The sequence below is a fragment of the Callionymus lyra genome, chromosome 7 (assembly GCF_982586985.1).
Source record: "Callionymus lyra chromosome 7, fCalLyr1.hap1.1, whole genome shotgun sequence".
NCBI lineage: Eukaryota > Metazoa > Chordata > Actinopteri > Syngnathiformes > Callionymidae > Callionymus > Callionymus lyra.
This window is the reverse complement of record NC_141824.1, coordinates 17,285,236-17,312,502: the sequence shown is the minus strand read 5'-3', so window position 1 is coordinate 17,312,502 and position 27,267 is coordinate 17,285,236. Positions and strand designations below refer to the sequence as shown.

Sequence of the window (27,267 nt, the reverse complement as noted above, 5' to 3'; positions counted from 1 at the left end):
GTCAAGCAAGAATAAAGGAACATGGAACCAGAATATGTTTGGGAACAACATAAAACACCATTTAAAAATAAATAAATAAATAATATAAATATAAATAATAATATAAAATAAATAAAAAAAATATTAACCTAAATATCGTTAAATGGTAATTTATAGCTATATACAGTATATATATATATATATATATATATATACATGCATACAAACATTTTGTTATTAATTATTGGTTCAACTCGACTCAATAAAGTTTTTTGTTTTGAGGATTTTCTCCTCGTTTTTCTTTCATAAATCCTAAAACAAAAAACTTTATCAAGTTATTATTTACAGCCGAACCAGTAATTGTTAATATAATATAACTATTAGCTGTTATTATCAGTTCTACTTTGAACTCAAAAGGGCCGCATGAATACAAACAAAGGGCCGCACTTTGCCCATGTCTGCCATAGAAAGAAAAATGAAGGAGGAGTCTTGTTCACGAGTGAGGGGGGGAGGGGGAGGTTGTGAATTTTCAACCATGTGGCGATCTTGTAGTGACAGTCTGATAAAGCTTCATGAAGCAGTGTCATTATTGTCAGTCCACTAGATGGCGGTCACTGCACTATTTTTGTTTTGAACCACTGTTCTAATGAAACATCAAATAATTTTTAAACCGATGGCGCCACCTACTGACCTTTAAACAACATGACACTGTTTCATGAAGCTTTAACAGACCATCACAAGGGTAAATTCATCCATGACAGACTCGGAGTAGAAACTCCGCCTAGAGAAGTAGTCCTTGAATGGATGTTTCCAGGATATGTGAGTGGTAGGAGGAAGTCTCAGGGCAGACCCAGGACTATCTAGGAGATGAAGAGTTGAAAGAGGTTAGCGGAGGACGGGGATTTGGGACTTGTTTACGTTAGCTGCTGCCCCCTCGACCTTAGAGAAGAAGAGGAAGAACGATGAACCTACAAGAGCGAGTGAATCAACCAGTGTAAACAAGTTCGATACTTCCCTCTTTGAACTTTGACAAACGACCCTTTTAATGGAAAGTGACGTCAAACAAGAGTCTCTTCTTTCTCTTTTATCGGGTTACTTTCATCAAAGCTGCCTCGCCACGCCTCGTGTTCCGGAGCTCTCGCCTAGTCAAGAGTCGCTCACGTCCTCTCAAGTCTGCAGAACAAAGGTTTTCTCTCCTGCATCTGATCTTATAGCTGCACCTAATGTGAGCTGCAGTGAGAGAGAAATCTTCAGACGCGTTCTCTACACTGCCAGACGAAAGACTTGAATGTAGGTCTGAGCCAGATCGGCTCTCAGGGGAGCCTGGGAGAGGAGGAGGGTCGAGAGAAGATCTCACCTCTGCAGAGGGGAAGGACACCGGGTCTGATCCTTCTCCACTGTCAAGGTTTGATATTACCTCTGCCAAAGAAGTTACATTTGGTCAGTTTTCAGTCAGTTTTCATTCAATCGTATGGCTTCTCAACGCTGCTGCTTTCAAACTAGCTTATTTCAGAGCTAACGTATATTAAAAAAAACAATAAATTAACAACTTGTTCTGACTAATGCATTTGTTACTGGGCTGCACAGAAAGAAAACATTAGTTTAAATAGATATTTATTACCGTCTGAAATGTGTTATTTAGTGTAATATTAACCTTGAAACCAAGAAACTTGTTGAGTTCATTAAAGTGTACAAACTAGCGAAAACGTTATATAAGGCAGTTGTGTGTTCGTTTGTGTGTGTCTGCGTGTGTATATTCCTGTGCGTCCAGTGTTTATCAATGTCTCTAGGTGTGTGACAGTGTGTTATTGTGCATGTGTCTGTGGGTGAGTGTGTGCATGGGTGTATGTGTGTCTGAAAATATGTGCATGTGTTCTTTTTTCTAGAATGTTTGTGTATGTGTGGGTGTGTATCTAGCTGCTTCTGTGTCTTAGAGTGCTTGTGTATGCGACATTTGGGTTTTTGTGTGTGTGTGTGTAAGTGTGAATTTGTCTGTTAGAGTCTGTGCATGCATGTGTGTTTGTGGGTGTGTGTGAGTGACGATGTGCGTTTGTCTGTCTATGCGTCTGTGGGCGTGTGTTTGTACGTTTATATTGCGTGTGTGTCTTAGAATGTGTGTGTAAATGTGTGTATGTAAAGTTCATGTTCATGTGTGTGCACTTCTGTGTCTTTGTGAAGGTGTATGACCAAACAAGCAACAACGTTATACGAGGCAAACTTATAGTAGTATAATTTTTTTATTCTTTCAATTTTACAAGCTGTTTTTTTACAGCTCCTTGGCAGAGGTATGTGCTTTCTCAGTGCTTTTCTATTTAAATCATTTAGATGTTTGAATCACATAAATAGGGAAAACTCTTTTTTTCAGTCCAGCAGATTTGTTTGGAAGGATGATTGACAGACTGACAGATGAGGTCAGGAGTGTCAACGGACTGTGATGTTTGCCGATGACATAGTGATTTGTAGCGAGAGTGAAGAAGGGCTTGACCTCCTTTCTAAGAAACAAAGCTCCAACAGTAAGACACGAGTCGTGACGAGATTAATGAGCAGCGACAGTCGTGACTCGATGACAGTGTTGTTAAAAATACGACGACGATGATTTTGATTTCTGCAACAAAGGCAATTACTTCCCGCGGAGGGTATTATGGCCTGTGCTCGGCGAGTGTGTCGGCTGGACACCGGAGTAATGGAGGGAAATAAACGTCAAGGTTTTAATGTGTTTTACTGTCAGCAGAACGATGAGGAGCTGCAACGCTCCGACAGTAACAGCCGCACTTTGTCTTCGGCCGCGTCCAGACACGACGGTCTCAGCCTCGAGAGACCAATAATGACATCATCGCACGTCGGCCAATCATTTCTCTTTCTATTGATCTCCATCTTCTTGTCCCGGACTCGACGCTTTTTGTGACATTTAATTTCCTGTAAGGATCACTTGGTAATCCGGTTCAGTCCGACTGCGGCTCGGAACACTTGTCCAGTTTAGCTGCAGTCAGCAGAGATGAAGACGCCTGCTGCGCCTGCAGACCCTGAAGTCTTCTTCTGGTGTGTGTGTGTGTGTGTGCATGTGTGTGTGTGTGTGTTCGGGTGCGTCTGTGCGAGTGTGTATTAACGTGCATTTAATGTGTGTCTGTAGGTGTGTGCATGTGACAATGTGTGTCTGTTGGTGTGAGTGGGTCCGTGTGTACATGTGCGTTTCTGGCTGAGCAAGTGTGAGTGATGATGTGTGTTTGTGTGTGCATCTCTAGATGTGTGTGTCTCTCTGTGCTTGTGGGCGTGTGTGTCTTACAATGTATGTGCATGTGTGTGTTGGATGGGGGAGCGTTTCTCAGTGTGTGTGCGAGTGTATGTGTGTGTGTGTTAAAATGTGTGAGTGTGTGTGTGCGTTTTAGTTTGAGTGTGGACTAGTATCTTAGTGTGTGTGTGTGTGTCTTAGAGTGTGTGTGCATGCATATGTATGTGTGAGTCTGACTGTGTTGGCTAGTATGTTAGTGTGTGTGTGTGTGTGTACATGTGTTTGTCTGAGATTGTGTGTGTGTGTGTGTGTGTGTGTGTGTGTGTATATAAGTGTATGTTGATGTGTGTGCGCATCTGTGTCTTTGTGTTTGTCATCATAAATACCTACTAAAAAATGAACATCAATGTTCGCTATGAACCACTAGGGGGCAGTGTTTAGAATGTAAAGTGTGTTGAATAATTGTGAGAGATTAAACAGAAGTTTTCTGCTCAAACATCATTCCTTAAAAAGTTAAAAGCCTTTAAAGAGTTGATCCCTTCAGATTTGACCTTTTGAAGTTTTGTCTCTCCCCCCTGGACCCAAACTCAAGTGGCCTTCAGCTCAAAGCAGGTGTTGCAACAGCTCCACCTTGTGGCCCACTCTGACGTGTGTTGGCCTTGTATTGTAGGAAGGGAAGAAGAAGTTTGACAAGGAGACGGAGAGATACTATTCCACGCTGGAGCGCCACCTCAGCCTATCGTCCAAGAAGAAGGAGGCGTACCTGCAGGAGGTCCAGAGCTCCGTCGAGTGGAGATGTTTGAGGAGACTAACTCTCTTCACTCCCTCAGGCCGACACGCAGATCGACAGAGAGAGGCAGCTCTTCTACGACGCGTCGCTCGAGTACGTCTTCAAAATCCAGGAAGTGCAAGAGAAGAAGAAGTTTGAGTTTGTCGAACCGGTGAGAACAATGTCTGCCTGGTTGCTGCTCGCCTGAATTACCATCTGGATCCACAATACTTTTTGAAGGCTGAGAATGTAGAGCACTACTGCCACCTGCTGTCCCATCACTAGAATTAAAATGTCAAACATCAATACAATTTTAAATTCTAAAAGTAATGTTTGCGTGTATTGTTTATTCATCACAAGTTACGATCAATGACTGACATTTATCTTTTCTAGAAGAACTTCTGTCCCACAAAATATATTTTATTCTATTCAATGTAGACTTTTATGTGTTTATTTTGGTCAGTTAGCATTAGCTTAGCTCTACTTGGTCGCTGTTTGGTTTGTGTTAACATTTTATTTCCGACTCTGAGTTGTTGTAAAGTAACTTACCGTATTTTCCGCAGTATTAGGTGCACCGGATTATAAGGCACAACTCCAATGAATGGCCTATTTTATAACTGTTTTCACAAATAGGGCGCACGGATTATAAGGCGCACAGAATGAAAGATACAGTCAAACGTTGGACTGGGGTTGCGTTATGCATCCACTAGATAAAGAAAAAAAAAAAGTTTTGAGTGGACAACAACCAAGACACACTCGCTCAAACCGGTGGTAGTAATATCACTCCGCCATGATGTGACGTGCGTCGTTAATCCTACCCCCATGGTGATGGAATGACATAAATAAAACAATAACAACTTAAAACAAACATAAAACAATTTCCCGAAGGAGACCTCCTGAGGGATCAATAAAGTTCTACCTTACCTTACCTTAATCCCGCCCACGGCGTGTGCGATCAGTCGGCGCAGAGTCATGAAAGTGTTTGTGAACAAGTCACCCACTAAGTAATGTTCATAATAAGGTGCTCCGGATTATAAGGCACACTGTCGTTTTTTTTTTTGTTGAGAAATTTAAAGGCTTTTAAGTGCGCCTTATAGTGCAGGAAATACGGGAAGTAATTTCATGGTGAACAAGATTTAATATCCAGAAAAGCTAAGTGTTTTCAGTGGGCGGGGCTTAAGCACATTTCCTAATGTAAATATTTAAATGAAAAGAGAGTTTTATACAAACAGACACTGATGATACAATAGAGTCTAACATATATCTAAGACGCACTTAAATCAACACATTAGTTTATCTTAAATGTTGTTTCTTGAACATACTTGTTTTCTGAGCTCAAAAGCTTCCAAGATGGAAACGGTGCAAAGATGTAAAAATAAAACTTTTGTCTCGCCCTACATTAATGCTCATGATTAAATGTCTGTTTATTTACTCACTTGTCTCGTTCAGCTCCTGGCTTTCCTCCAGGGCTTGTTCACCTTCTACCACGAAGGATACGAGCTGGCTCACGAGTTCGAGCCGTACAAGCAGCAGCTGCAGTTCAACCTACAGAACGTGAGCGCACACACACACACACACACACACACACACACACACACACACACACATAAAAACACACACCCACACAAACACACCTAGTTCACCATTTAGGCCTCGCTCCCCCGACTTCCCCCGTCATGACCTCGCCACTTTGCAGCCCGCGGCGTCCAAATTTCTGTCTGACCCCAAAAGTCAAAGTCACGGCGCGGATAATTTCGACTCCACAGACGCGTGTCTTTTCTGTGGAGCTGAAGTTTGTCGGGCTGAAGGTGACCAGAGGTTTTTTTTTCAGAGGAAGAGAGTTTGTAGTTTTCAGCTGCAGTGTTGTTTATTTGAAAATCATGCATCGGAACTGTCGGCTGTTCCTGTACGTTTGGTGTGTTAGCGTAGCGTTAGCTTAAACACAGCATTAGGGTTGATGTGACAAACCAGCCCCTCGTAAACACTTGACATTTCTCACTCTTATATTTACCAATGCAATTTTTTTTTTTAAAGATAATACATTTTTTTTGTTGTACAGAAGGCACTACACAATATTAACCAATTAAAAGAAACGCAACAACGCCAACTATCGTACCCTTGTCAAGCTATTCTGGAGTTCGGGTTTTTCCAGTCATGATGAAGATTTTCTTGCTTAACTTCAATGCCTTTTTTTTTTTTTTCACCGAAATGCTGTTCAGAAGTAGCAGATACAGTTTCAAATTAAGAGCATTTAATCATCTGCTTCTGTCTTGTAATTGTTTATTATAAAGATGTAACATTATAACATTATAACAGTGTAATTGTTTATCATATACTCTACTGTTTAAAACGCAGTAATTATTTATTAATTTATTTTTTGTTATTATTAATTATTTTGTCCCATATCTATTGATTTTTTAAAACTAATTTAGCTTAAAATGTTAGCTTTGACTCATATGTCATTGTCAGAGATAATAATGTTTATGTTGCTATAAATCTACTGTATATTCATCACAATTTACGATCAATGACTGACATTTATCTTTTCTAGAAGAACTAATGTCCCACAAAATATATTTTATTCTATTCAATTTAGACTTTTATGTGTTTATTTTGGTCAGTTAGCATTAGCTTAGCTCTACTTGGTCACTGTTTGGTTTGTGTTAACATTTTATTTCCGATTCTGAGTTGTTGTTTTTTTTTTTTAATAATTAATTTATGTAGGTTTAGGTTCAGTTTATCTCTACCTTAATTCTTCATAAAGCTGGAGCTCTGAAAGTCTTCTGTCATCTGAACATAAAGCATCTTGGCGCCATCTTGTGTCACTTCTGCTGTCGCACCCTGTGACAAAATGTCACCTGAACCTGTCGTGAGTTCTTACGTCTACTTTGTCGGAAGCAGACGCGGAACAACTTCATCAGCACCAAACAGGAAGTGGAGAAGCTGATGATGAGGATCAGGTCCGCGGATCAGGACTACAAACCTCCCGGTCAGTGGACCATGGAGGGGTTTCTGTACGTGCAGGAGAAACGTGAGTGAGACACACACACACAAACACATGCAGACACACACACACACACACACATGTAGACACACACACACACACACATGCAGACACACACACACACACACACACATGCAGACACACACACACACATGTAGACACACACACATGCAGACACACACACACATGCAGACACACACACACACACACATGCAGACACACACACACACATGTAGACACAAACACACACGCATGCAGACACACACACATGCAGACACACACACACATGCAGACACACACACACATGCAGACACACACACACACACACATGTAGACACAAACACACACGCATGCAGACACACACACATGTAGACACGCACACACATGCAGACACACACACACACATGCAGACACACACACACACACACATGCAGACACACACGCACACACTTATAGACACGCACACACATGCAGACACAAACATACAGACACATAAACTTGCATACATGAACACACTTGCACACACGCAAACAGGCAGACAAACACACTCTCACACACGCAGGCACACACACTCGCACGCATGCAGACACTCACACATGCATATTCAGACACATATGCAGACACACAAGCTTGCATATACGCACACACGCACACCAGCAGACTCGCACACATGCAGACAAACACACTCGCGCAGACACACACACACTCGCACACATGCTGACACACATGCACACACGCACTCGCACACATGCAGACACACACACATACAGACACACACACACATACAGACACACCTACACACATTCTCAGACACGCACGCAAACCTACACACGCAAACCTACACACACTCACGCCAAACACACAAACATACAAACATGCACAAACACACGCATGCACAGCACACATGCACACAGAAACCTATACGCATATACACACCTACACAGGCACGCACACACACACAGATGCTGAATAATGTGTGTTTGTGTCACTCTCATTGACCATTTTCCTCTGATTTCCTCCCAGGTCCTCTGGGCTGCACGTGGGTCCGTCACTACTGCACGTACGACAAAAGCAGCAAAACCTTCACCATGATCAACACTGAGGTCAAGTCCACGGGGAAGCAGGTCCTTCACTTTTCTACTGCAGATCTTTCAGGAGCGCAGCTGTGTAGCTTTAATGGTGTTTTAGAAGCTGGATTATCTTCACTACAACAGACACAACTGTGGGAAAATGAGAGTTTAGTGTGGAAAGATGAGAGTTTAGTGTGGAAAGATGAGAGTTAAGTGTGGAAAGATGAGAGTTTAGTGTGGAAAAATAAGGTTTAGTGTGGAAAGATGAGAGTTTAGTGTGGAAAGATAAGAGTTTAGTGTGGAAAGATGAGAGTTTAGTGTGGAAAGATGAGAGTTTAGTGTGGAAAAATAAGAGTTTAGTGTGGAAAGATGAGAGTTTAGTGTGGAAAAATAAGGTTTAATGTGGAAAGATGAGAGTTTAGTGTGGAAAGATGAGAGTTTAGTGTGGAAAAATAAGGTTTAATGTGGAAAGATGAGAGTTTAGTGTGGAAAGATAAGAGTTTAGTGTGGAAAGATGAGAGTTTAGTGTGGAAAGATGAGAGTTTAGTGTGGAAAAATAAGGTTTAGTGTGGAAAGATGGGAGTTTAGTGTGGAAAAATAAGAGTTTAGTGTGGAAAGATGAGAGTTTAGTGTGGAAAAATAAGGTTTAATGTGGAAAGATGAGAGTTTAGTGTGGAAAGATGAGAGTTTAGTATGGAAAAATAAGAGTTTAGTGTGGAAAGATGAGTTTAGTGTGGAAAAATAAGGTTTAATGTGGAAAGATGAGAGTTTAGTGTGGAAAGATAAGAGTTTAGTGTGGAAAGATGAGAGTTTAGTGTGGAAAGATGAGAGTTTAGTGTGGAAAAATAAGGTTTAGTGTGGAAAGATGGGAGTTTAGTGTGGAAAAATAAGAGTTTAGTGTGGAAAGATGAGAGTTTAGTGTGGAAAACTAAGAGTTTAGTGTGGAAAGATGAGAGTTTAGTGTGGAAAGATGAGAGTTTAGTGTGGAAAGATGAGAGTTTAGTGTGGAAAGATGGGAGTTTAGTGTGGAAAGATGAGAGTTTAGTTTGGAAAGATGAGAGTTTAGTGTGGAAAAATAAGAGTTTAGTGTGGAAAGATGAGAGTTTAGTGTGGAAAGATGAGAGTTTAGTGTGGAAAAATAAGAGTTTAGTGTGGAAAGATGAGAGTTTAGTGTGGAAAAATAAGAGTTTAGTGTGGAAAGATGAGAGTTTAGTGTGGAAAGATGAGAGTTTAGTGTGGAAAAATAAGAGTTTAGTGTGGAAAGAGGAGAGTTTAGTGTGGAAAAATAAGAGTTTAGTGTGGAAAGATGAGAGTTTAGTGTGGAAAAATAAGGTTTAGTGTGGAAAGATGGGATTTTAGTGTGGAAAAATAAGAGTTTAGTGTGGAAAGATGAGAGTTTAGTGTGGAAAACTAAGAGTTTAGTGTGGAAAGATGAGAGTTTAGTGTGGAAAGATGAGAGTTTAGTGTGGAAAGATGAGAGTTTAGTGTGGAAAGATGGGAGTTTAGTGTGGAAAGATGAGAGTTTAGTTTGGAAAGATGAGAGTTTAGTGTGGAAAAATAAGAGTTTAGTGTGGAAAGATGAGAGTTTAGTGTGGAAAGATGAGAGTTTAGTTTGGAAAAATAAGAGTTTAGTGTGGAAAGATGAGAGTTTAGTGTGGAAAGATGAGAGTTTAGTGTGGAAAAATAAGAGTTTAGTGTGGAAAGATGAGAGTTTAGTGTGGAAAGATGAGAGTTTAGTGTGGAAAGATGAGAGTTTAGTGTGGAAAGATGAGAGTTTAGTGTGGAAAGATGAGAGTTTAGTGTGGAAAGATGAGAGTTTAGTGTGGATGGATGAGAGCTTAGTGTGGAAAAAAAAGAGTTTAATGTGAGAAAAAGAGAGTTTAGCGTGGAAACCACATCGAAGAAGAAACAAAATGAAAAAAAAACGAGAAGTAAAAGTAGTAAAAGTAGTAAACACAAACAACAAGTGGATGAAAAGTAAAGTATATTTATATCTATTAAAGATTTTCCATCAATGGTTTGGATGATGAACCGAAGAAGAAAAGTTTCGGGGGGTTCTGTGAGGGTGAGACGAAGAGCTGGAGTGAACGTCTCACTCCTCAGGGAGACTCAGTCTTGTTAGCTCGGTTGTTCAAAGATCACACTCTCCACAAATAACTCCAAAGAGACAGACGAGCGCATGAAAGAGCGACAGACTCCTTTCTTTTTCTTCTTAAAGATTCCAAAATGTAGTGAACGTCTGCGAGACGCTGCTTTATTGTAAACTGACAGAATCCTAATGAGGCCAGTTGTTTCTCGGTGTCGGTTCTCTTCATGTGTTTTTCTATTTTTAGAACGGACTCGTCCTGCACCAGCCAGAGATGTTCAAGCTCAAGTCATGCGTTCGCAGGAAAACCGACTCCATCGACAAGCGCTTCTGCTTCGACATCCAAGTGGTGGAGAGGTGGGTCACTCCGGGCATCTGAGCTCACGAGACTGTTCACGTGAAGCGTTTTCTTCATTCTACACATGTATAGTCAGTGTTTCACTTGATTTTATTCTCTTCAAATACTTCAGAGTGAGGATTTATTAGATAATTGTATTGTATCGTGCTTTTACTAATTTATTTTTATAATTTTATATATACAGTATATATACAGTAATTATTTACTATGTTACATTTTCCTCTATCTTTCTAATATTAATTTATTATCGGATTCATTTTTATTTCCAATTGTTTTTACTCTTTTCTCTTAATTGATGTCTTGTTTTTTTTGTTAATATGACAATATGACGAGTTTTTATATATTTTTGTTCAATGACAAACTTTTAACTTATTTTTCTTCAAACTTACCCTTTTTTTCAACTTATTTTAAATTGATTGTTAATTATATTTTCATGTCAGGTTATTTTATTTTATTTTTTATTTTACATTCATTCCAGATCTATTCTAGGATTTAAAAGATAATTTTATTGTATTATACTTTTTACATGTATTAATTTAGTATTTTTGTACTGTTAATATATTGTAGATTTGAATTAAATTATTTTTCTAATATTGTGTTAGTTTAAAATGTATATTAATCTTTGATTTATTGGAATCTTTACATTTATAAATTTTCATTTCAAATAATTTTTCTATTTTCATTTCACACTCATCCAGGTTATATTTTCTAAAAACATTTCATTCTGAGGATTTAAAAGATAATGTATCATACTTTTGACACATTCATTTAGTTATACATATATATATATATATATATATATATATATATATATCAGTTTACAATAAAGCAGCGTCTACATTCACTACATTTATTAATAAACAAAGGAAAAAAATATATACATATATATATATATATATATATATATATATACAAACTATATATATTCCAACTTTTTATTTGGATTTATTGTTATACAATATTTTGTGTTTTTCTACTCTTTCTAATCTTAATTTCTGCTTATTTTTGACCTTTTACTCTTTATGACTTTTATTTGATCTTTTTCTATTATGTTTTTTTATTATTATTATTAACATAAACTCTTAGAACTATTTTTTTCTGAAATCTTTGAGTTTGTGTTTATGGGATTTACTTCTTGCTTAATTTTGTCTATTGATGTATTTAAATGTTAATGTGTTTTTTTTTTTATATTAATGATGTTAAGATATTGAAGCAGAATCCTTTAATATATTTAACATTTATTATGTCTTTGGGGGATTCTTTTTTCTGTATTCTCTTTATTATTGAAAAACAAAGGAACAAAAAAAACATTAAGTCATGAAACATTAATTGTTGGTATATTTAAAATTAATATTATTGATTTATTTGTTCATAGTTTTACTGTCACACTGACTTGTCTGCTGCTCATCACAACATCTGTATTTGTCTTGTGCGACGACTCGTCTGCATGTTGTCGTTGTCGTCCTGAACGTTTGTGAGTCTGTTCTGTTCGACCCGAACATTAACCCGTCCTTGTCCAGACGTGCTGGGGTTTGAGTGACAGCTCCTGATGGGCTTTGAGTGACAGCTGCACGTGTCCTGCATGTCGACGTCTCACGTCTCTCTCTCTCTCTCTGTGTCGACGTAGACGTGACGTCTGTCGTGGAACTCTTTTCAGGCCGCTTCAGTTTTTCTGTAAAGTCCGGTATGTGAAGCAACCGTCGGCTGCATGAGCTGATCGTGGCTGAACTCTTGTGTCTTAGCTTCGCTCACTTTTCTGCTGCTGCTCTGAGAGAATCTTGGCTTCACGCTGAGACTCGCCATCATGTCTGAGATGAAGAGTGAACGTCATCTGATTCTGATCCTTAAATCTTCTCTTCAAAAACAATTGACTAAGATTACAATGTCGAAGATATAAGAAAACATATGTTTGTGTTAAAAATGCACTTTTTGAACTTTTGCCATTTTTTTAAATGAATATTAAAATAATATTTATCTAAAGATAAATGTCCAATTATTTAAATAATTAAATTGAATTATTTAACAGTTAGACGTAATAAAAAAAAATGATTTGATTACAATAATTTACAATTGAAATATCCATTTTACTCTTTTTTACTCTTTGTTTCTACATAAAAGATTATGGGTTTTTTCCCATTTGTCAAAATATATACAGATCAAAAGGTATTTAACCAAAAAAAAGATTTTTATTTTATGATAGAAAGAGAGAAATTGACACATTGATTTCAAAAAGTGTAACTTGGCGTGAAAAAAAAGAAGCGGCAATGACAATAATAGAGAAAATAGTAGAAATACAGTACAGTAAAAAATAAAATCTAATTTGTTTTTCATAAAAAAGTCTATTCAGTGAGAGTTCGACAGTGTATTGGTTCAAAAAACATGCTTTTTGCATACTTTTTTGTATTGATATTTTTGTAATTATGTATTTTCATTTCAATTTTTTTTTAATTTAATTTTACACTCTTGCAGATTATATACTATATATGTTTTTTAAGTATTTCATATTGAGGATTGAAAAGATAATTTAATTGTATTTTACTTTTTACAAAGTGATTTTGTCATTTCTCCACAGTATTTATATATTTTTTTCTAATTTTTTACATTGTATATACAGATATTTTATCTATTTTGACATTATTACATATTTTATGTCTTCCTTATGTTCTAAATTCAGTATTTAATGCCTTATTTACAGATGAATTGACACATTTCAAAAAGTGTAACTTCACGTAAAAAAAAGGAGTTTGAAATGACAATAATAGAACATGTTGAAGGTAGAAAAAAAACATAGTTGTTTTATTTTAAATCAAAAAGTCAAAATAAAGTGAGTCAAAGTCACTCGAGGTTGTCATAAAGTTTAATCATCACACTCGAGCCAATCGTATCGCAGGATCTCAGGATGAAAGTCACTGAAGTTTCTGCATGTTTGGGTGAATCTACATGATCAAGGTAATCTGCCGTAACATTATGACCACCCCACCTACTGACTAGTGTGTCCTCAGGTGGTCATAATGTAACGGTCGACACACGTGAGAATCACTAGTAATTCGATCACAAGCATATTTCCTGCCATGAGTCGTTCAGTGCGTTTGATTCTCCGACAGACATGGAGTCACGACTCTGCAGGCGCTGTCTGAGGCCAACAGACGCTTGTGGCTCGAGGCCATGGATGGTAAAGAACCGGTGAGGAACCCGCCTTCTCCTCTTCTTCCTCTTCTTCTCAGTCCTCTGACCGATCATAGGGCGCCACCGTGTGGCGAGTGTAGCACATCACATGCGTGAACATGAACAATGACTTTAGACTTTAGACTTTCTTTTATTGTCAAAACACAGCAGTGAAGCAAATGTAGTGTCAATAATTTATTTATTTTTGTTTTAAAAAGTTAATAGACAATCTCTTAATAATCTTAATTCATTTCATATCACATAATTATATTGTATACTTCATTATTATGCTTTTTGTTCTATGTCGACTTTATCATGTTTCATTCTTTATTCAAAGAGTTGTCATTTAGTTATTTATGTTTTCAGTTTTGTTCATTTCAATTTAATTCCTTTGTCTTTTATCTATATATATTTGTTTTATCTTTTGTTCATTTTAATTTAATTCCTCTGTCTTTTATCTATTTGTTTGTTTTCAGTTTTGTTAATTTCAATTTAATTCCTCTCTCATTTATCTATTTTATTTTTGTTTTCAGTTTTGTTAATTTTAATTTAATTCTTCTGTCTTTTATCTATTTATGTTTAGTTTCAGTTTTGTTCATTTTAATTTAATTCCTCTGTCTTTTATCTATTTGTGTTTGTTTTCAGTTTTGTTCATTTTAATTTAATTCCTCTGTCTGTTACCATCTTTTTTTTCATTGACATTCCTCTAGATTTACAACTTACCTGCCATTTTAAGCAAAAAGGAAGAAAGTAAGTGTTCTTATAAGTTGTGGTTGTTTGTCGTCATATAAACTAGATAGAATGTTAACATACTGATGGTAACAAGAGTGTAACTGTCACAAAGACATGTCATATCACAAACAAATCTGCTGTCAGAATGTCATGAAAGTCACGGTTGCCATGGTAACCAACACCAGGAGAGTCTCGTCCACAGCTTTCCTCAACGCGGCAGGATTCAACTTCGTGCGCAGGTGCATCCACCTGGTCGAGAGTCGAGGTGAGGACGAGTGGTCGTCTCCAGGCCTGGACCGCCGCTCACCTGTTCTTCTGCTGCAGGCATCAACACCATGGGATTGTACCGCACTGGAGGGGTCAACTCTAAAGTGCAGAAACTGATGACCACAGTGTTCTGTGAGTTCTTTACTTCCTTCACGCATGTAGTGACGGAGGCTGCCTGAAGGGGGCGACGTTACGCTTCTTCTCTTCTCAACTCACGTGAATCAGACCTAAATTAATTTAGAGAGAAACTCTAACTCTTCTTTCTACCTTTTTTTTTTATTAGAGATCCTTCCTTATGGCCATTTCTTTCTCTTTTTTTTATTCTTCCTTCCTCCCGTCTATTTTCTTTACTTTTTTCTTTCTTTCTTTCTTTCTTTCTTATTATTCATCCTATTCTATTCTTTCTTGTTCTAACTTTGTTCCTCAAATTTTTTTTCTTTGTTTATTTCTTACTTTCAATCTTTGTCTTTTTCTTATTCTTCCTTTCTTTCTTATTCTTCTTCCCTTTCTCCCTTTCTTTATCTAATTTTTTCATTTTTCTTTCTGTCTTTCTTTTTTGTTCATTTTTCCTTCCTCCCTTTTTTTATTAGTTCTTTATTTTCCCTTTGTTTATTTATATCTTTAAATGGTTCAATTCTTTACCCCCTTCATTTCTTTCCTAATTTCTTTCCTTTGATCGTTCTTCTTTTTTTATCTTCCCTCTTCCTTTCTCTACATCTTAATTTTATTCTTAATTGTTCTTTCTTTCTTTTGTTCCTATTACTTTCATTCATTCTTTCATATCGTTTTTCCTTCCTCCCTTTCTTTTTTCTTGCTATCTATCTATCTATGGATGTTTTTTCTTTCTTTCTTTTTTCCTTTTTTTCTTACTTTCTCACTCCCTTTGTTTCTCTCTTTCTTGTTTCCTCTCTTATTCTTCCTTCATTTACTCCTTTCTTGCTCATTGGGGCCGTCAGCTGCTCATGGTTGAAGTTTTTACTTATGTCTCGACTCTTCTCTGTACTTTCAGATTTTTTTTGAAAGACTTACATTAGTCAGGTCTTTTATTCTGTAAACAGTAAGGTTTCGGATGTTATATTTAAATAAGCTGTAACTATGACCTGCTCAAATTTGTACAATAAAACGGTGTTAAATGTTGCTTCCATCAGCGCCAAAAGCCGCCGCAGACGTGGATCTGGATCCAGAGACGTGGGACAACAAAACCATCACCAGCGGTCTGAAGAATTACCTGAGGTGAGCTCGGCCCTCACTTCACCACCTGCTGTCAGCCAATGAACCTTCTCCTCCTGTGATCTGCAGATGTCTGTCTGAGCCTCTCATGACCTTCAAGCTCCACACGGACTTCCTCCTGGCCGTCAGTGAGTCTCGTTCCTCCTCGTCTCTGCCACATGTGTGGATGAGACATGAAGCTCTACACAGACTTTTTATATTTTCCTCAGAGTCTGACGACCAGAACTACAGAGTCTGTGCGGTCCACGCGTTGGTCCACAAGCTCCCGGAGAGGAACCGAGAGATGCTGGAGCTTCTGATCAAACATCTGGCCACGTCTGTAGAAACTCCCCAGAACCACGTGACTTGTGGGACCCTTTGAGTTACAGGGTCGTCCTTTGACTGTCCCCCACAGAGTTTCCACACAGAACCAGGCCAACCTGATGACCGTGTCCAACCTGGGCGTGATCTTCGGGCCGACGCTGATGAGGTCGCAGGAGGAGACGGTGGCGGCCATGATGAACATCAAGTTCCAGAACATCGTGGTGGAGATTCTCATCGAGAACTACAGTAAGGTGAGTCAACATGTTGCCAGCAGCGCACACTAGTTGTTTCAACTTCTTGTAAAGAGTTACACAGATATCGAACCATAACCATTTAGAAAAATCAATAACTTTTTACACTTTTATATTTTTCTCTTTTCCTTCTCTGTGTTCATTTCTCACTGATGCCTGTAAGTCATGTGGCGTAGCTGTCGACCAATGAGGCGTCTATGTTTTGGTGATGATGAAAATATTCATTAATCAATAAAGTTTTGAGACTTTATTAACAGTGACAACTCACAAACTTTTACAAACTTGTTTAAGATACCACTAGTACAAGAGAGCCTCGCGGAGTAATACTACGGAGCCTTGCGGAGTAATACCAAGAACCTAATGGATTAATACTACGGAGCCTCGCGGAGTAATACTTGAGAACCTAATGGAGTATTACTATGGAGCCTCTCGGTGTAATACTACAGAGCCTCGCGGAGTAATACTAAGGAACCTCGTGCAGTAATACTACGGAACCTCTCGAAGTAATACTACAGAGCCTCACAAAGTAGTACTAAGGAGCCTCTTGGACCTTCATGGTCAGAAAGTAAAACCAGAATCAATACATAAGGTGCACTGTCTATTTTGAGAAAATTTAAGGATTTTGATTGTGCCTTATAGTCCGAAAAATATGGTAAATTAAGGTATGTGATTTATTTGTGATTTTGGCTACAATTTAGTACCTATTTGAAGTGGGTCTACAAGAATAAATGATTTGTGTCGGATAACTACTTGAAGGGCTTTGTTGTAATAGGATTATGAGGTGTTTGAATTAGGACAGAACCCTCTGGTGGTTATATCGAGCGGTTACACACTTGACTACAGAGGGAAGGAAGAATTGTACACATTGAGCTCACACTCTGGTTCTGCTCGCATCCACCAGATCTTCCATCAACTCCCAGACCCGAACGTGCCTCAGCCTCAGAGCAGGGCACCGTCTCGCCGGAGTCGTGCCGTGTGTCTGAGCGGAGGCCAGAGGAAGCCTCGCAGCGTCTACAAGCCCACGCTCTGTCTGGCTGATGCAGAAAGTGAGTACCGAAGCAGCAGCAGAGTCTACACCACTACAAGAGTTCTGTAGGTCACACGTGTTGAGGTCCTCAATATGGTGTCGTAGAGTGACCCCACTGTTGTGTCACATGACTAGCCTCTCAGATTGTAATGAGGCCCTGATGGGCTTCTTCTCTGGTCCCTGCACAGGCGACAACTTCAGCAGCTCCCCCGGCAGTACCCCCGTGGGCAGCCTGGAGTCGCTCTCCTCCCACTCCTCGGAGCGGAACGTCTTCTCCTCCAAACCGACCTCGTCCACCGAGGTCAGGGAGAAACCTTCTCTGGACGTCCACAGAAGCGCGTCACAGCTCCTGAACGGGCCCGGGAGCTCCTCGTGCGTCAGCGGACCGGACTCCAGCTCCAGGGAGGAGGCCGGACGCACGGACGGGGAGTCGGACGACGCCGTCAGCCTGTCGTCGCTGAGCACCTCCTCCTGGCTCTTGCCGGCCCCCAAGAAGGCCCCGCACTGCCATGACAGCTTCAGGCTGACGCAGACCGCTGCCCCCTCCATCAAGTCTCTGCACACGTATGAAGGTGGGGATCATAGAAGGTTCTGTTCAGTCTCACGGCTTCACTCATGTACAGGTAGTCGAGATCAATGCTATTTATACTTTTACTTCACATCGTAGTACTGCTACAACTGACAGTGGAACTATTGTTGGATGAGTACTACTACAAGTGTCAACACAAATACTTTTACTAACAAGCCCAGTTTCAAATACTAGATTAAAATGTGTAGTTGGAATACCATCAGCAACCACTAATACTCAATACGCTACTTCCTTTAACTACTAATAAAACTACTAAATTATGATCTTACTGACGTTGACCCCCAACAATCAACTGCCAACAGCTAAAGTATATACTTTATTGAATATTGTTTTGATTGTTTTAGCGCTTTGTGACCCTGGTCTGGAAAAGCGCTATATAAATAAAAATGACTTACTTACTTACTTACTTACTTGTACTAATACTACAACCACCACTTCAGATCATGTTTAAGGGTCCACCTCATCTACCATTAATACAGATGTCAATACCACAACAAATACTAATACATTTTAATAATAAACATGAATGAACTGTTATTCCTACTCAAAATAAAGTTGTTAAATAAACATTAAATTCGTAAAACTGTTATTCTTACCACCTCTCATAATACTCAGAGAACCACTAGAGAGCTTCCATTACTACAATACCAACAAACTACTGCAGCATTACTTGACTTTTCTCTTGCAATAGTAATACTAAATCCCTTTTACTGCAGTTTTGTCAAAACCACTGACACAGAAATCACAAAACTAGCACCAAATAACTTCTGAAGCTTGTTGGATCAACATGAAGATCACTAGTTGATGAACAGAAGCTAATCTTAGGTTAGATGTACTAATATATATATATAAATGTTTATCTAACGATGAAACTGGAAGCGTCACAAGGATTGTGATGTAGTTGCAGGCTGTAGCCCTAGAGAGCAGTGTTGAGCTACTGGTCTGGTTCATCCCGAGTGTCAGTTTATACTGAAAATATGTCTTTGGGTTGTTGTTCATATTGAGACTCAGAGCTTCACGTGTTGAAAACATTATGACCAGCATGACCCAGCATTTTGAAAGCAGCCTCCGTGTTCTTTCCTGAAGGTCTCCGGGGCTGCTCGGGATCCATCCACAGTCTGTCCACACCGGAGGTCAAGGATAGTTTGAAGGCTGCGGAACAGCCAGAACTTCCTCAGAAACATGCGACGCCACACAGGACGGAGGCCTCCACCAGCAACGGCTATCAGAGACCCTGCTCGCTGTAAGAACCCGTCGCTGTCCACAGACACTGGAGAACATGTTGTGCTGGTCAATTCAGTTGAAGAACATCTACCACTACTTCATTATTATGTTACTGCCTCCACTACTGCTATCATCACCACTCCTACAGTACAGTTGTAAATACCACAAGTACTACAAAAACTACTGGTTGTATTAAAGGTACCAGTAGTCCCACTACTACATCAACAAAAACACTATTACAACTATTACAACTTTTGTCATTATGACCACCTAAGCTAAAAGCACCACAGCATCTTTCCCTACGACAAAGTACTGCTTATTCCTGGTACCACCAGTAGCACTAGGTTAGGTTAGGTTAGGTAGAACTTTATTGATCCCTCAGGAGGTCTCCTTTGGGAAATTGTTTTTTTTCTAATTAGACACAGCAATACAGCAATTATTCATAAAAATAAGAACCAGAACAAAGAGAAATAAAGAGAAAGAACAAGATGATACAATCTAAGTCTAAAGATAAAGGACATAGATCAAAGAAAAATAACAAAGACAAAGGATACAAAGACTAAAATAGAATAGAACATCATGATACTTTCGCTTCACTCCTGCCCCCGAACTCAGAATTGTACAATCTAAATGCATGAGGAATGAATGAGTCCTTGAGTCTATTAGTGTTGCATCTGGGTAGGAGCATTCGTGCTCCATCTGCTTTTCTGCTCACTGATGACAGTGTTCAGAGGATGACTGTCATCATCCAGGATGGACAGTAGTTTGTTCAATGATCTCCTCTCAGCTCAGAGTCCAGCTTCATTCCAACCACAGAACCAGCCCTTCTGATCAACCTGTCCAACCTGTTGACACTCCTCTTGGACACATTCCCACCCCAACACACTACAGCATAGAACAGGACACTGGCCACCACAGACTGGTAGAAAATGCAGAGGAACTTCCTTCAGATGTTAAATGATCGAAGCCTCCTCAGAAAGTACTGTCTACTCTGAACTTTCTTATATACATGGTCTGTGTTGCAGGACCAGTCCAGTTTACTGTCCATCCACACACCGAGGTACTTATAGTTGTCAACTATCTCCACCTCGTCGACTCTGATGGACATGGACCTGGCTTTGTCCTGGACCTCCCGAAGTCCAAGACCAGCTCCTTGGTCTTTGAGGTGTTCCGCTCAAAGTCCACTACACCTACTACAACTTATTTTCCTAATTCAGTTCAACTTATAGTACCACTGACATTACACATACTATTATTTCCAGTACTACGACTTCCACAAAAATAACTGATCTTACAGTAGTTCTACTGTACTATGGCTACTACAACAGTTACCACTGCTGCTAAACCAGTACAGCTAGAACAATAATGACTAACTAACTTCCTCTAATGCCCTGCCAATCTTGTACCACCATCCATAAAAAAGACTACAAAAATTGTTACAACTGCTTTTTCCCCAAACAGTACTGCAACAACTTTAGCCCTGCTCTAGAGCTGAGGAACATCAGTAAAATTGTAATCAGGGATGGTGTGTTCAAGGGTCATCCATATTGTAGGATATCTTGGGGCTTCACTCGAAGTTTATTTTTGAAGCCAAAAGCTGACAATGCGTCTGTATGAAAATATAGACAGGAAGTTGGAAAATGTAGACAGGAAGTTGCAGAAACATGGACAGGAAGTAGGTAATAGAGATGCCGTTTTTGTTATGAAGAATGTCTCGACATTGTTTGGTGTTAATCTTTTTATATAATATTGTGTGTGTCAAGAGGCAGACAATAGTGCAGCCACTTTCTCCCGTGTTCGTCTCCTCCCTCCTCTGTTTCGACGTGTCGGAGATTTATGTCTCTGCTCGGTCGGGGGAGTTCTGGCTTTAATTACACTCTCGCTGCTGCGGGTTGTTGTGACCCAGCAGACGTGCACCTTCCTCCTCCGCCTCCTCGGACCGTTGCACTCTCCTGCAGCTCCACGAAAGGGGTCAAGATCGGTTTGCGAGTGTGTTTTTGGACTCGTTGAGACAACCTCCCTGGCGTCGTTCTGCCTTTCACCTGCTTCTAAACAATGACGAATGCAGGCAGGCGGGTGAGCAGAGGTCACGGAGACTCTTCAGGCTTCATGGAGACGTCTTATTTTTACACTCATTCAGCTTTGCACCCATCGAATGGTACTTCAGGGTGAATTGTGGTCCGAGATATTTTTAATCTTAACAATATTGTTGCAACAAAGTCCTAATTTAGTTCAGAGTAAACACTCGCACGACAGTTGAACTTGGTTTTAACTGAGGAATGTCGGAGAAGAGGATGACGTTCATGGATGTGGAAAACGAAGAGCAGAAGTGAGAGAGGGAAGATGATCGTGGTAGGTAGAGGTGGAGGGTTAGCTGTGACAACGACATGAAAGATGGTGAAGAAGTGGAGAAAAAATGGATCGCAAGGATGAAATTAGAAGAGATGAAAAAAATGGTAGTTGAAGTAGACGAAGCTGAAGAAGGCGAAGAGCAGAAAAAAGCAAATGTGATTAAAAAAAGGAGAGGGTGGAGAAAAAGGATGATGAAGAAGAAGGATAAGAAGAAGAAAAACATGATGAAAAAGATAAAGTTGGTGTTAAAAGGGATGAAGATGGTTAAGAAGTGGGGAAAAAAAACTTTAAAGAAGAAGCTAAAGACGGTGAGGAGCAGAAAAAGCAAATATGATGAAAAAGGAGAGGATAGAGAAAAAGACAATGATAAAGAAGAAGGATAAGATTAAGAAGATGAAGATGGTGTTGAAAAGGTTAGGAAGTGGAAGAACACATTAAAGAACAAGCTAAAGAAGGCGAAGAGCAGAAATAAAGCAAATGTGATTAAAAAAAAGAGGATGATGAAGATCAAGGATAAGAAGAAGAAAAAATAAAGATGGTGTTGAAAGGGAGGAAGATGAAGATGGTAATGAAGTGGAAGAAAACGTTAAAGAAGAAGCTAAAGAAGGTGAGAAGCAGAGAAAAAGCAAAGATTGTAGAAAAGGAGAGGATAGAGAAAAAGGATGATGAAGAAGAAGGATAAGAAGAAGAAAAACATGATGAAAAAGATAAAGTTGGTGTTAAAAGGGATGAAGATGGTTAAGAAGTGGGAAAAAAAACTTTAAAGAAGAAGCTAAAGACGGTGAGGAGCAGAAAAAGCAAATATGATGAAAAAGGAGAGGATAGAGAAAAAGACAATGATAAAGGAGAAGGATAAGATGAAGAAGATGAAGATGGTGTTGAAAAGGTTAGGAAGTGGAAGAACACATTAAAGAACAAGCCAAAGAAGGCGAAGAGCAGAAATAAAGCAAATGTGATTAAAAAAAAGAGGATGATGAAGATCAAGGATAAGAAGAAGAAGAAAAAAATAAAGATTGTGTTGAAAGGGAGGAAGATTAAGATGGTAATGAAGTGGAAGAAAACATTAAAAAAGAAGATAAAGAAGGTAATGGGGGGGGGAGATGGTAGAAAAGGAGAGGATGGAGAAAAAAGGATGATGAAGAAGAAGGATAAGAAGAAGAAAAACATGATGAAAAAGATAAAGTTGGTGTTAAAAGGGATGAAGATGGTTAAGAAGTGGGAAAAAAAAACTTTAAAGAAGAAGCTAAAGAAGGTGTGGAGCAGAAAAAGGAGAGGATAGAGAAAAAGACAATGATAAAGAAGAAGGATAAGATGAAGAAGATGAAGATGGTGTTGAAAAGGTTAGGAAGTGGAAGAACACATTAAAGAACAAGCTAAAGAAGGCGAAGAGCAGAAATAAAGCAAATGTGATTAAAAAAAAAAAGAGGATGATGAAGATCAAGGATAAGAAGAAGAAAAAAATAAAGATGGTGTTGAAAGGGAGGAAGATGAAGATGGTAATGAAGTGGAAGAAAACGTTAAAGAAGAAGCTAAAGAAGGTGAGGAGCAGAGAAAAAGCAAAGATGGTAGAAAAGGAGAGGATAGAAAAAAAAGAGGATGATGAAGAATAAGAAAAACATCATGAAAAATATGAATATGGTGTAGAAATGGAGGAAGATGGAGAGGGTAATAACTGTGGACAAAGACGGGGGAAAATATGAAAAAAAAAATGAAGGAGCGGGCATGAAAAAAGACGGTGACAAAGGAAAAGAAGAAGTAAAGACGAGGATGGTGAAGGAGATGATGGTAGAGAAGTGTAAAAAGAAGATGAAGAGCATAACAAGACATGGATGGTAAAGGCAAAGAAAGAGAATAGAGAAAAGGGGGAGGTGGTAAGTAAGTAAAAGAAGAAGAAAGAAGAATAATTATGAGCCGTTTTGTAAATCCAGTAAAAACTTAAAGCCAAATAAAAAGAAAAACTAACTCTAAAGGCAGAGAAACAGACTTCAACCAGAGAGTGTAAAAACCTGGACGTGAACAGTAGCAAACATATCTGACTTTCCCGATCATGGAACAATTTTAACAAAGCCTTGTTGGATTGAATCTCAACATTTGGACACATCTATTTGCGGTTACGTAAAATTCCAGATGTGTGATGTAACCTCTGACCCACACTTGTTTGCTCTTCCTCGCAGAGTCGCTGCCAGAGCTCAGCTCTTCCAGAACGCCTCCTCGCAGCACTTGACTCCAGCAGGACGGTAAACAGACTCGTAAACCCTCACCTTCTTCGTGTGTGTGTGTGTGTGTGTGTGTGTGTGTGTGTGTGTGTGTGTGTGTGTGTGTGTGTGTGTGTGTGTGTGTGTGTGTGTGTGTGTGTGTGTGTGTGTGTGCGTGTGCGTGCGTGTGTGTGTGTGTGTGTGTGTTCGTTAAGCTTCAGATTAGAAAATTCCAGGAACGACGTTGAAGATTTTAAATCCTCATGAGTGTTTTTGACATGAAAAAACATCTAAAAAAATCTGATAACATATATTCGTTTATATAAAAGAAGATCACGATAATTGATGCACAGATAGCAAACAGAAAATACATGTAGCAAGATTAAAACATTTAATAAGAATTGTCTGCCCTATAATTTTCTTCGTGACTGAAAGTGATATCAGGAAACGTGTAAGAAACTCTGTATATTTTGTGCAAGAAATCTTTCAAACTTCATGCTTCATTCAATAATATTTAATATATACATTTTCAATTTCAGTTGATAATTGTTTTAAAAAGTGATGATAGATTAATCATATAAATATTTGGTAACGCTTTAGAATGAGGAACACATGTAAACTATTACTAAGCTACTTATTCACATGTAAGTAAGTAAGTAAGTAAAGGTTATTTGTAAAGATCTTTCTAGACCAGGGTCACCATGCGCTTTAACAATCACAAACAATACACAGTTAAAATATATTCTTTAAAAGATCAAGACACATACGACAAACACAGGAGTCCCAGAAAATTAAGATGCACAAATAAGAATGTCTTAAAATATTTTAAGTTTTAAGGATCGGAGAAATGTGAGTTCTTCTACTAGAGCGGGTCAGCATTAGCAGAAAATTGGTTATTTATTAACCATTATTAAGTACTAACTTACACCTTGTTCACTGTCTATATCCCTGATGGCAAAAATACATTGATATCTGATATTGAAACAAAATTGAAAGTACTTGCTATTAACAGGAAAAGTAATTAAAACTAACTTCTCTCTATTAACCTCTTATTTGGTGTCGATACCATGAGAGAAGTAATTCAGTGGTAATAATATTTTCTCTTTAAAAGCAAAGAAAAGCCAAACTTTACTAGAATATAACAAATACTTGTGAATAAAGTATGAATATGCTGCCACTTTAGAATAGAGAACATACTCACAATTGCAAATATTGATTTATTAAAGTTGCTATTCATACTTTTTACACTTTTTTTTTCCTTTATAAAAGACAATATTATTTATAGTGAGTTACTATTCTTATGGTATTTACACCCAATAAGAGTTTAATAGAGATAAGTTGGTTTTCACCAAAATTAGTCTATGGTTAGTTCTTTATTTAATGTTTAGAGCGTAAACTCATGCTATGAAGGGAACATAGTCACAATAGTGGTTATTACGTGGTTAATTTTCTGTATATACACATGTGAATAAGTATATTATTAATAGTGGACATGTGATCCCCAAGTGTTACCAAATATTCCGGTACTAGTGTTGAAGCAAGTGGGTAGCAAGAGCTGACTCAACATGCTAACTCAGCTAGCTAGCCTGATAGCATTGAGAGCTCCAACAACACACTTGTGAGAATGATTATAAACAAATAAGTTAGACTTTTGAGCGTGAATGTGTCTTTTCTGAAACAAAATATGTGTCTTTTCTGAAACAAACAATGTGTCATTCGCTGATGTATGTTCATTTAAAAGCGGTTGCGGCTTGTTAAGCTAACATCAAGCTAGGTGGCATAGCAACAGCTGCATTTAAAAATGATAAAACTCTGATAAAACGGTCAAACTTGTGTCGCAATTATATTGATATCTCAATAACTATACTAATATATACATAATAAAATGGTTGTAAAACCACACAGAAGATGATTTTTAAAGACATTAAGTGTGTATATTTTAAATTTAAAAAATACATTTGCAGTTCAGAAGTGACAAAACAAAGAAAATATTTCTTAATAAAAATATTTTTCTTTGTTCGAACAGCGACGCCAAAGCCATCTACTCCTGCGAGGCCGAGCACAGCCACGAGCTCAGCTTCCCCCAGGGGGCGCTCTTCTCCGGGGGTGAGTAGAAAGCTTCTTGATTGAGGCGATCACGTGACCCACGGTGGATTACGTAACAGAGTCTGCTGGTGCTTCGTTTTTCGCCGCCTCTTCAATCTTCCCTGAAATGATTTGGACCGGCACCAGCAGGTCAGGCTGACCCGGGGCGGTGGAAGGCGCCCGCGTCTCACCGAGGAACGTCAACAAAAGCTCGCCGCCATTTAAGTGCAGCCTTTATTATCACAGTCATCTCCAGTTTCAACCATCCTGATAATGATCGACGCACATGTGTGATTAATGACGCCGGGGCCCGGAGCAGCGTGACCTGCGGGTCCAAATGTTTCCTCCTCGGCTGTGTGTTTCGACTGGTGTAACCTGAACATCCATCTCACCTCGCTCTCCTCTTTTCCCTCCAGTCTACGCGTCCGTGGAACCGGGCTGGCTCCAGGCGACCCGCGAAGGGAAGACGGGTCTTATCCCGGAGAACTATGTCGTCTACCTGTGACAGGTGAACATGGCTTTCATGGTATCCATGGAGACGAACGCTTGTTCAACAGATAACTGATTCAAGTAGCACCTGCTCTACTGCAGACATTCTTACTGTAGTTCAAACACTAAATATAAACTTACTTCTGTGCACATGTACTCTGTGATGGACTGGAGACTTCTCCGGTGGCGACCCCTTGCCTCTCGCCCTAAGTAGCTGGGACAGACTGCTGTAACTCATCATAATTAACGACTCTTTATTAACTTTCAACTTTAATCAACTTCTCATGAAATCACTTCCTGTTTCTACGGATGTTTTTTTTCAAAATAAAAGTCAGTGTTGACTCTTTATGACTTTTCATGTTTTACAAGATGTCACTCAAAAGTTTTATTAGTCAATATACAATAGTTTTCTATGTTAAAATTTTAGATTAAGGGTGTTTTGTAATTCTTGTATTTTGACAGACTTTTGTGTATGTTTTGAAGAACATCTCTGCAGGTTTAGCAATCTAGCTAACTCTACTCTTGTATGAACTGTCCGCTCAATTGACGTAAACAAATAAATATAAAAAATGTTACATTTGGCAGCTCCAGTAGAAACCACTTCTTACCATGTGTTCCTGACACGTTTACATATATATTCCATTTGTAGTTATTGTTTGACGAGACGCAAAAGAGGAAGTCGCTCCGATGTGATTTAGTGTTTTGTCCCGCAAACACGACCTCGCTCGTTGAGGCGTCGCCTCCGCGATGGCTCTTTTACAACCGAGCTTATTTGTACCTGACGAAACAATAACGAGAAAACCTGCTCCCTAAAGGCACTACACAACTTTATCAATACGTCGACAACACTGCATTATAGTTGC

General features: G+C 38.9%; 1 protein-coding gene across 2 annotated transcripts in view; it reads left to right on the top strand.

Annotated features, from left to right (window-relative positions):
* Positions 1–26,979, top strand: part of arhgap42b (Rho GTPase activating protein 42b) — an 87,108-nt gene extending 60,129 nt beyond the window's left edge. The window contains exons 5-25 of one of the 2 annotated variants that reach the window (XM_087795865.1): positions 3,879–3,980; positions 4,039–4,149; positions 5,427–5,531; positions 6,879–7,008; positions 8,005–8,105; positions 10,385–10,494; positions 12,123–12,179; positions 13,600–13,678; positions 14,371–14,410; positions 14,595–14,657; positions 14,717–14,791; positions 15,808–15,892; positions 15,959–16,017; positions 16,099–16,204; positions 16,284–16,443; positions 17,345–17,489; positions 17,659–18,042; positions 19,146–19,302; positions 23,810–23,872; positions 25,857–25,936; positions 26,332–26,979. In XM_087795865.1, the coding sequence (XP_087651991.1) occupies positions 3,879–3,980; positions 4,039–4,149; positions 5,427–5,531; positions 6,879–7,008; positions 8,005–8,105; positions 10,385–10,494; positions 12,123–12,179; positions 13,600–13,678; positions 14,371–14,410; positions 14,595–14,657; positions 14,717–14,791; positions 15,808–15,892; positions 15,959–16,017; positions 16,099–16,204; positions 16,284–16,443; positions 17,345–17,489; positions 17,659–18,042; positions 19,146–19,302; positions 23,810–23,872; positions 25,857–25,936; positions 26,332–26,420 (2,301 nt within the window). In that variant the 3' untranslated portion in view covers positions 26,421–26,979. The remainder of the gene's footprint in view (positions 1–3,878; positions 3,981–4,038; positions 4,150–5,426; positions 5,532–6,878; positions 7,009–8,004; positions 8,106–10,384; positions 10,495–12,122; positions 12,180–13,599; positions 13,679–14,370; positions 14,411–14,594; positions 14,658–14,716; positions 14,792–15,807; positions 15,893–15,958; positions 16,018–16,098; positions 16,205–16,283; positions 16,444–17,344; positions 17,490–17,658; positions 18,043–19,145; positions 19,303–23,809; positions 23,873–25,856; positions 25,937–26,331) is intronic. The other variant, XM_087795866.1, reaches the window with a different exon arrangement.
* Positions 26,980–27,267: the final 288 nt, after the last annotated feature.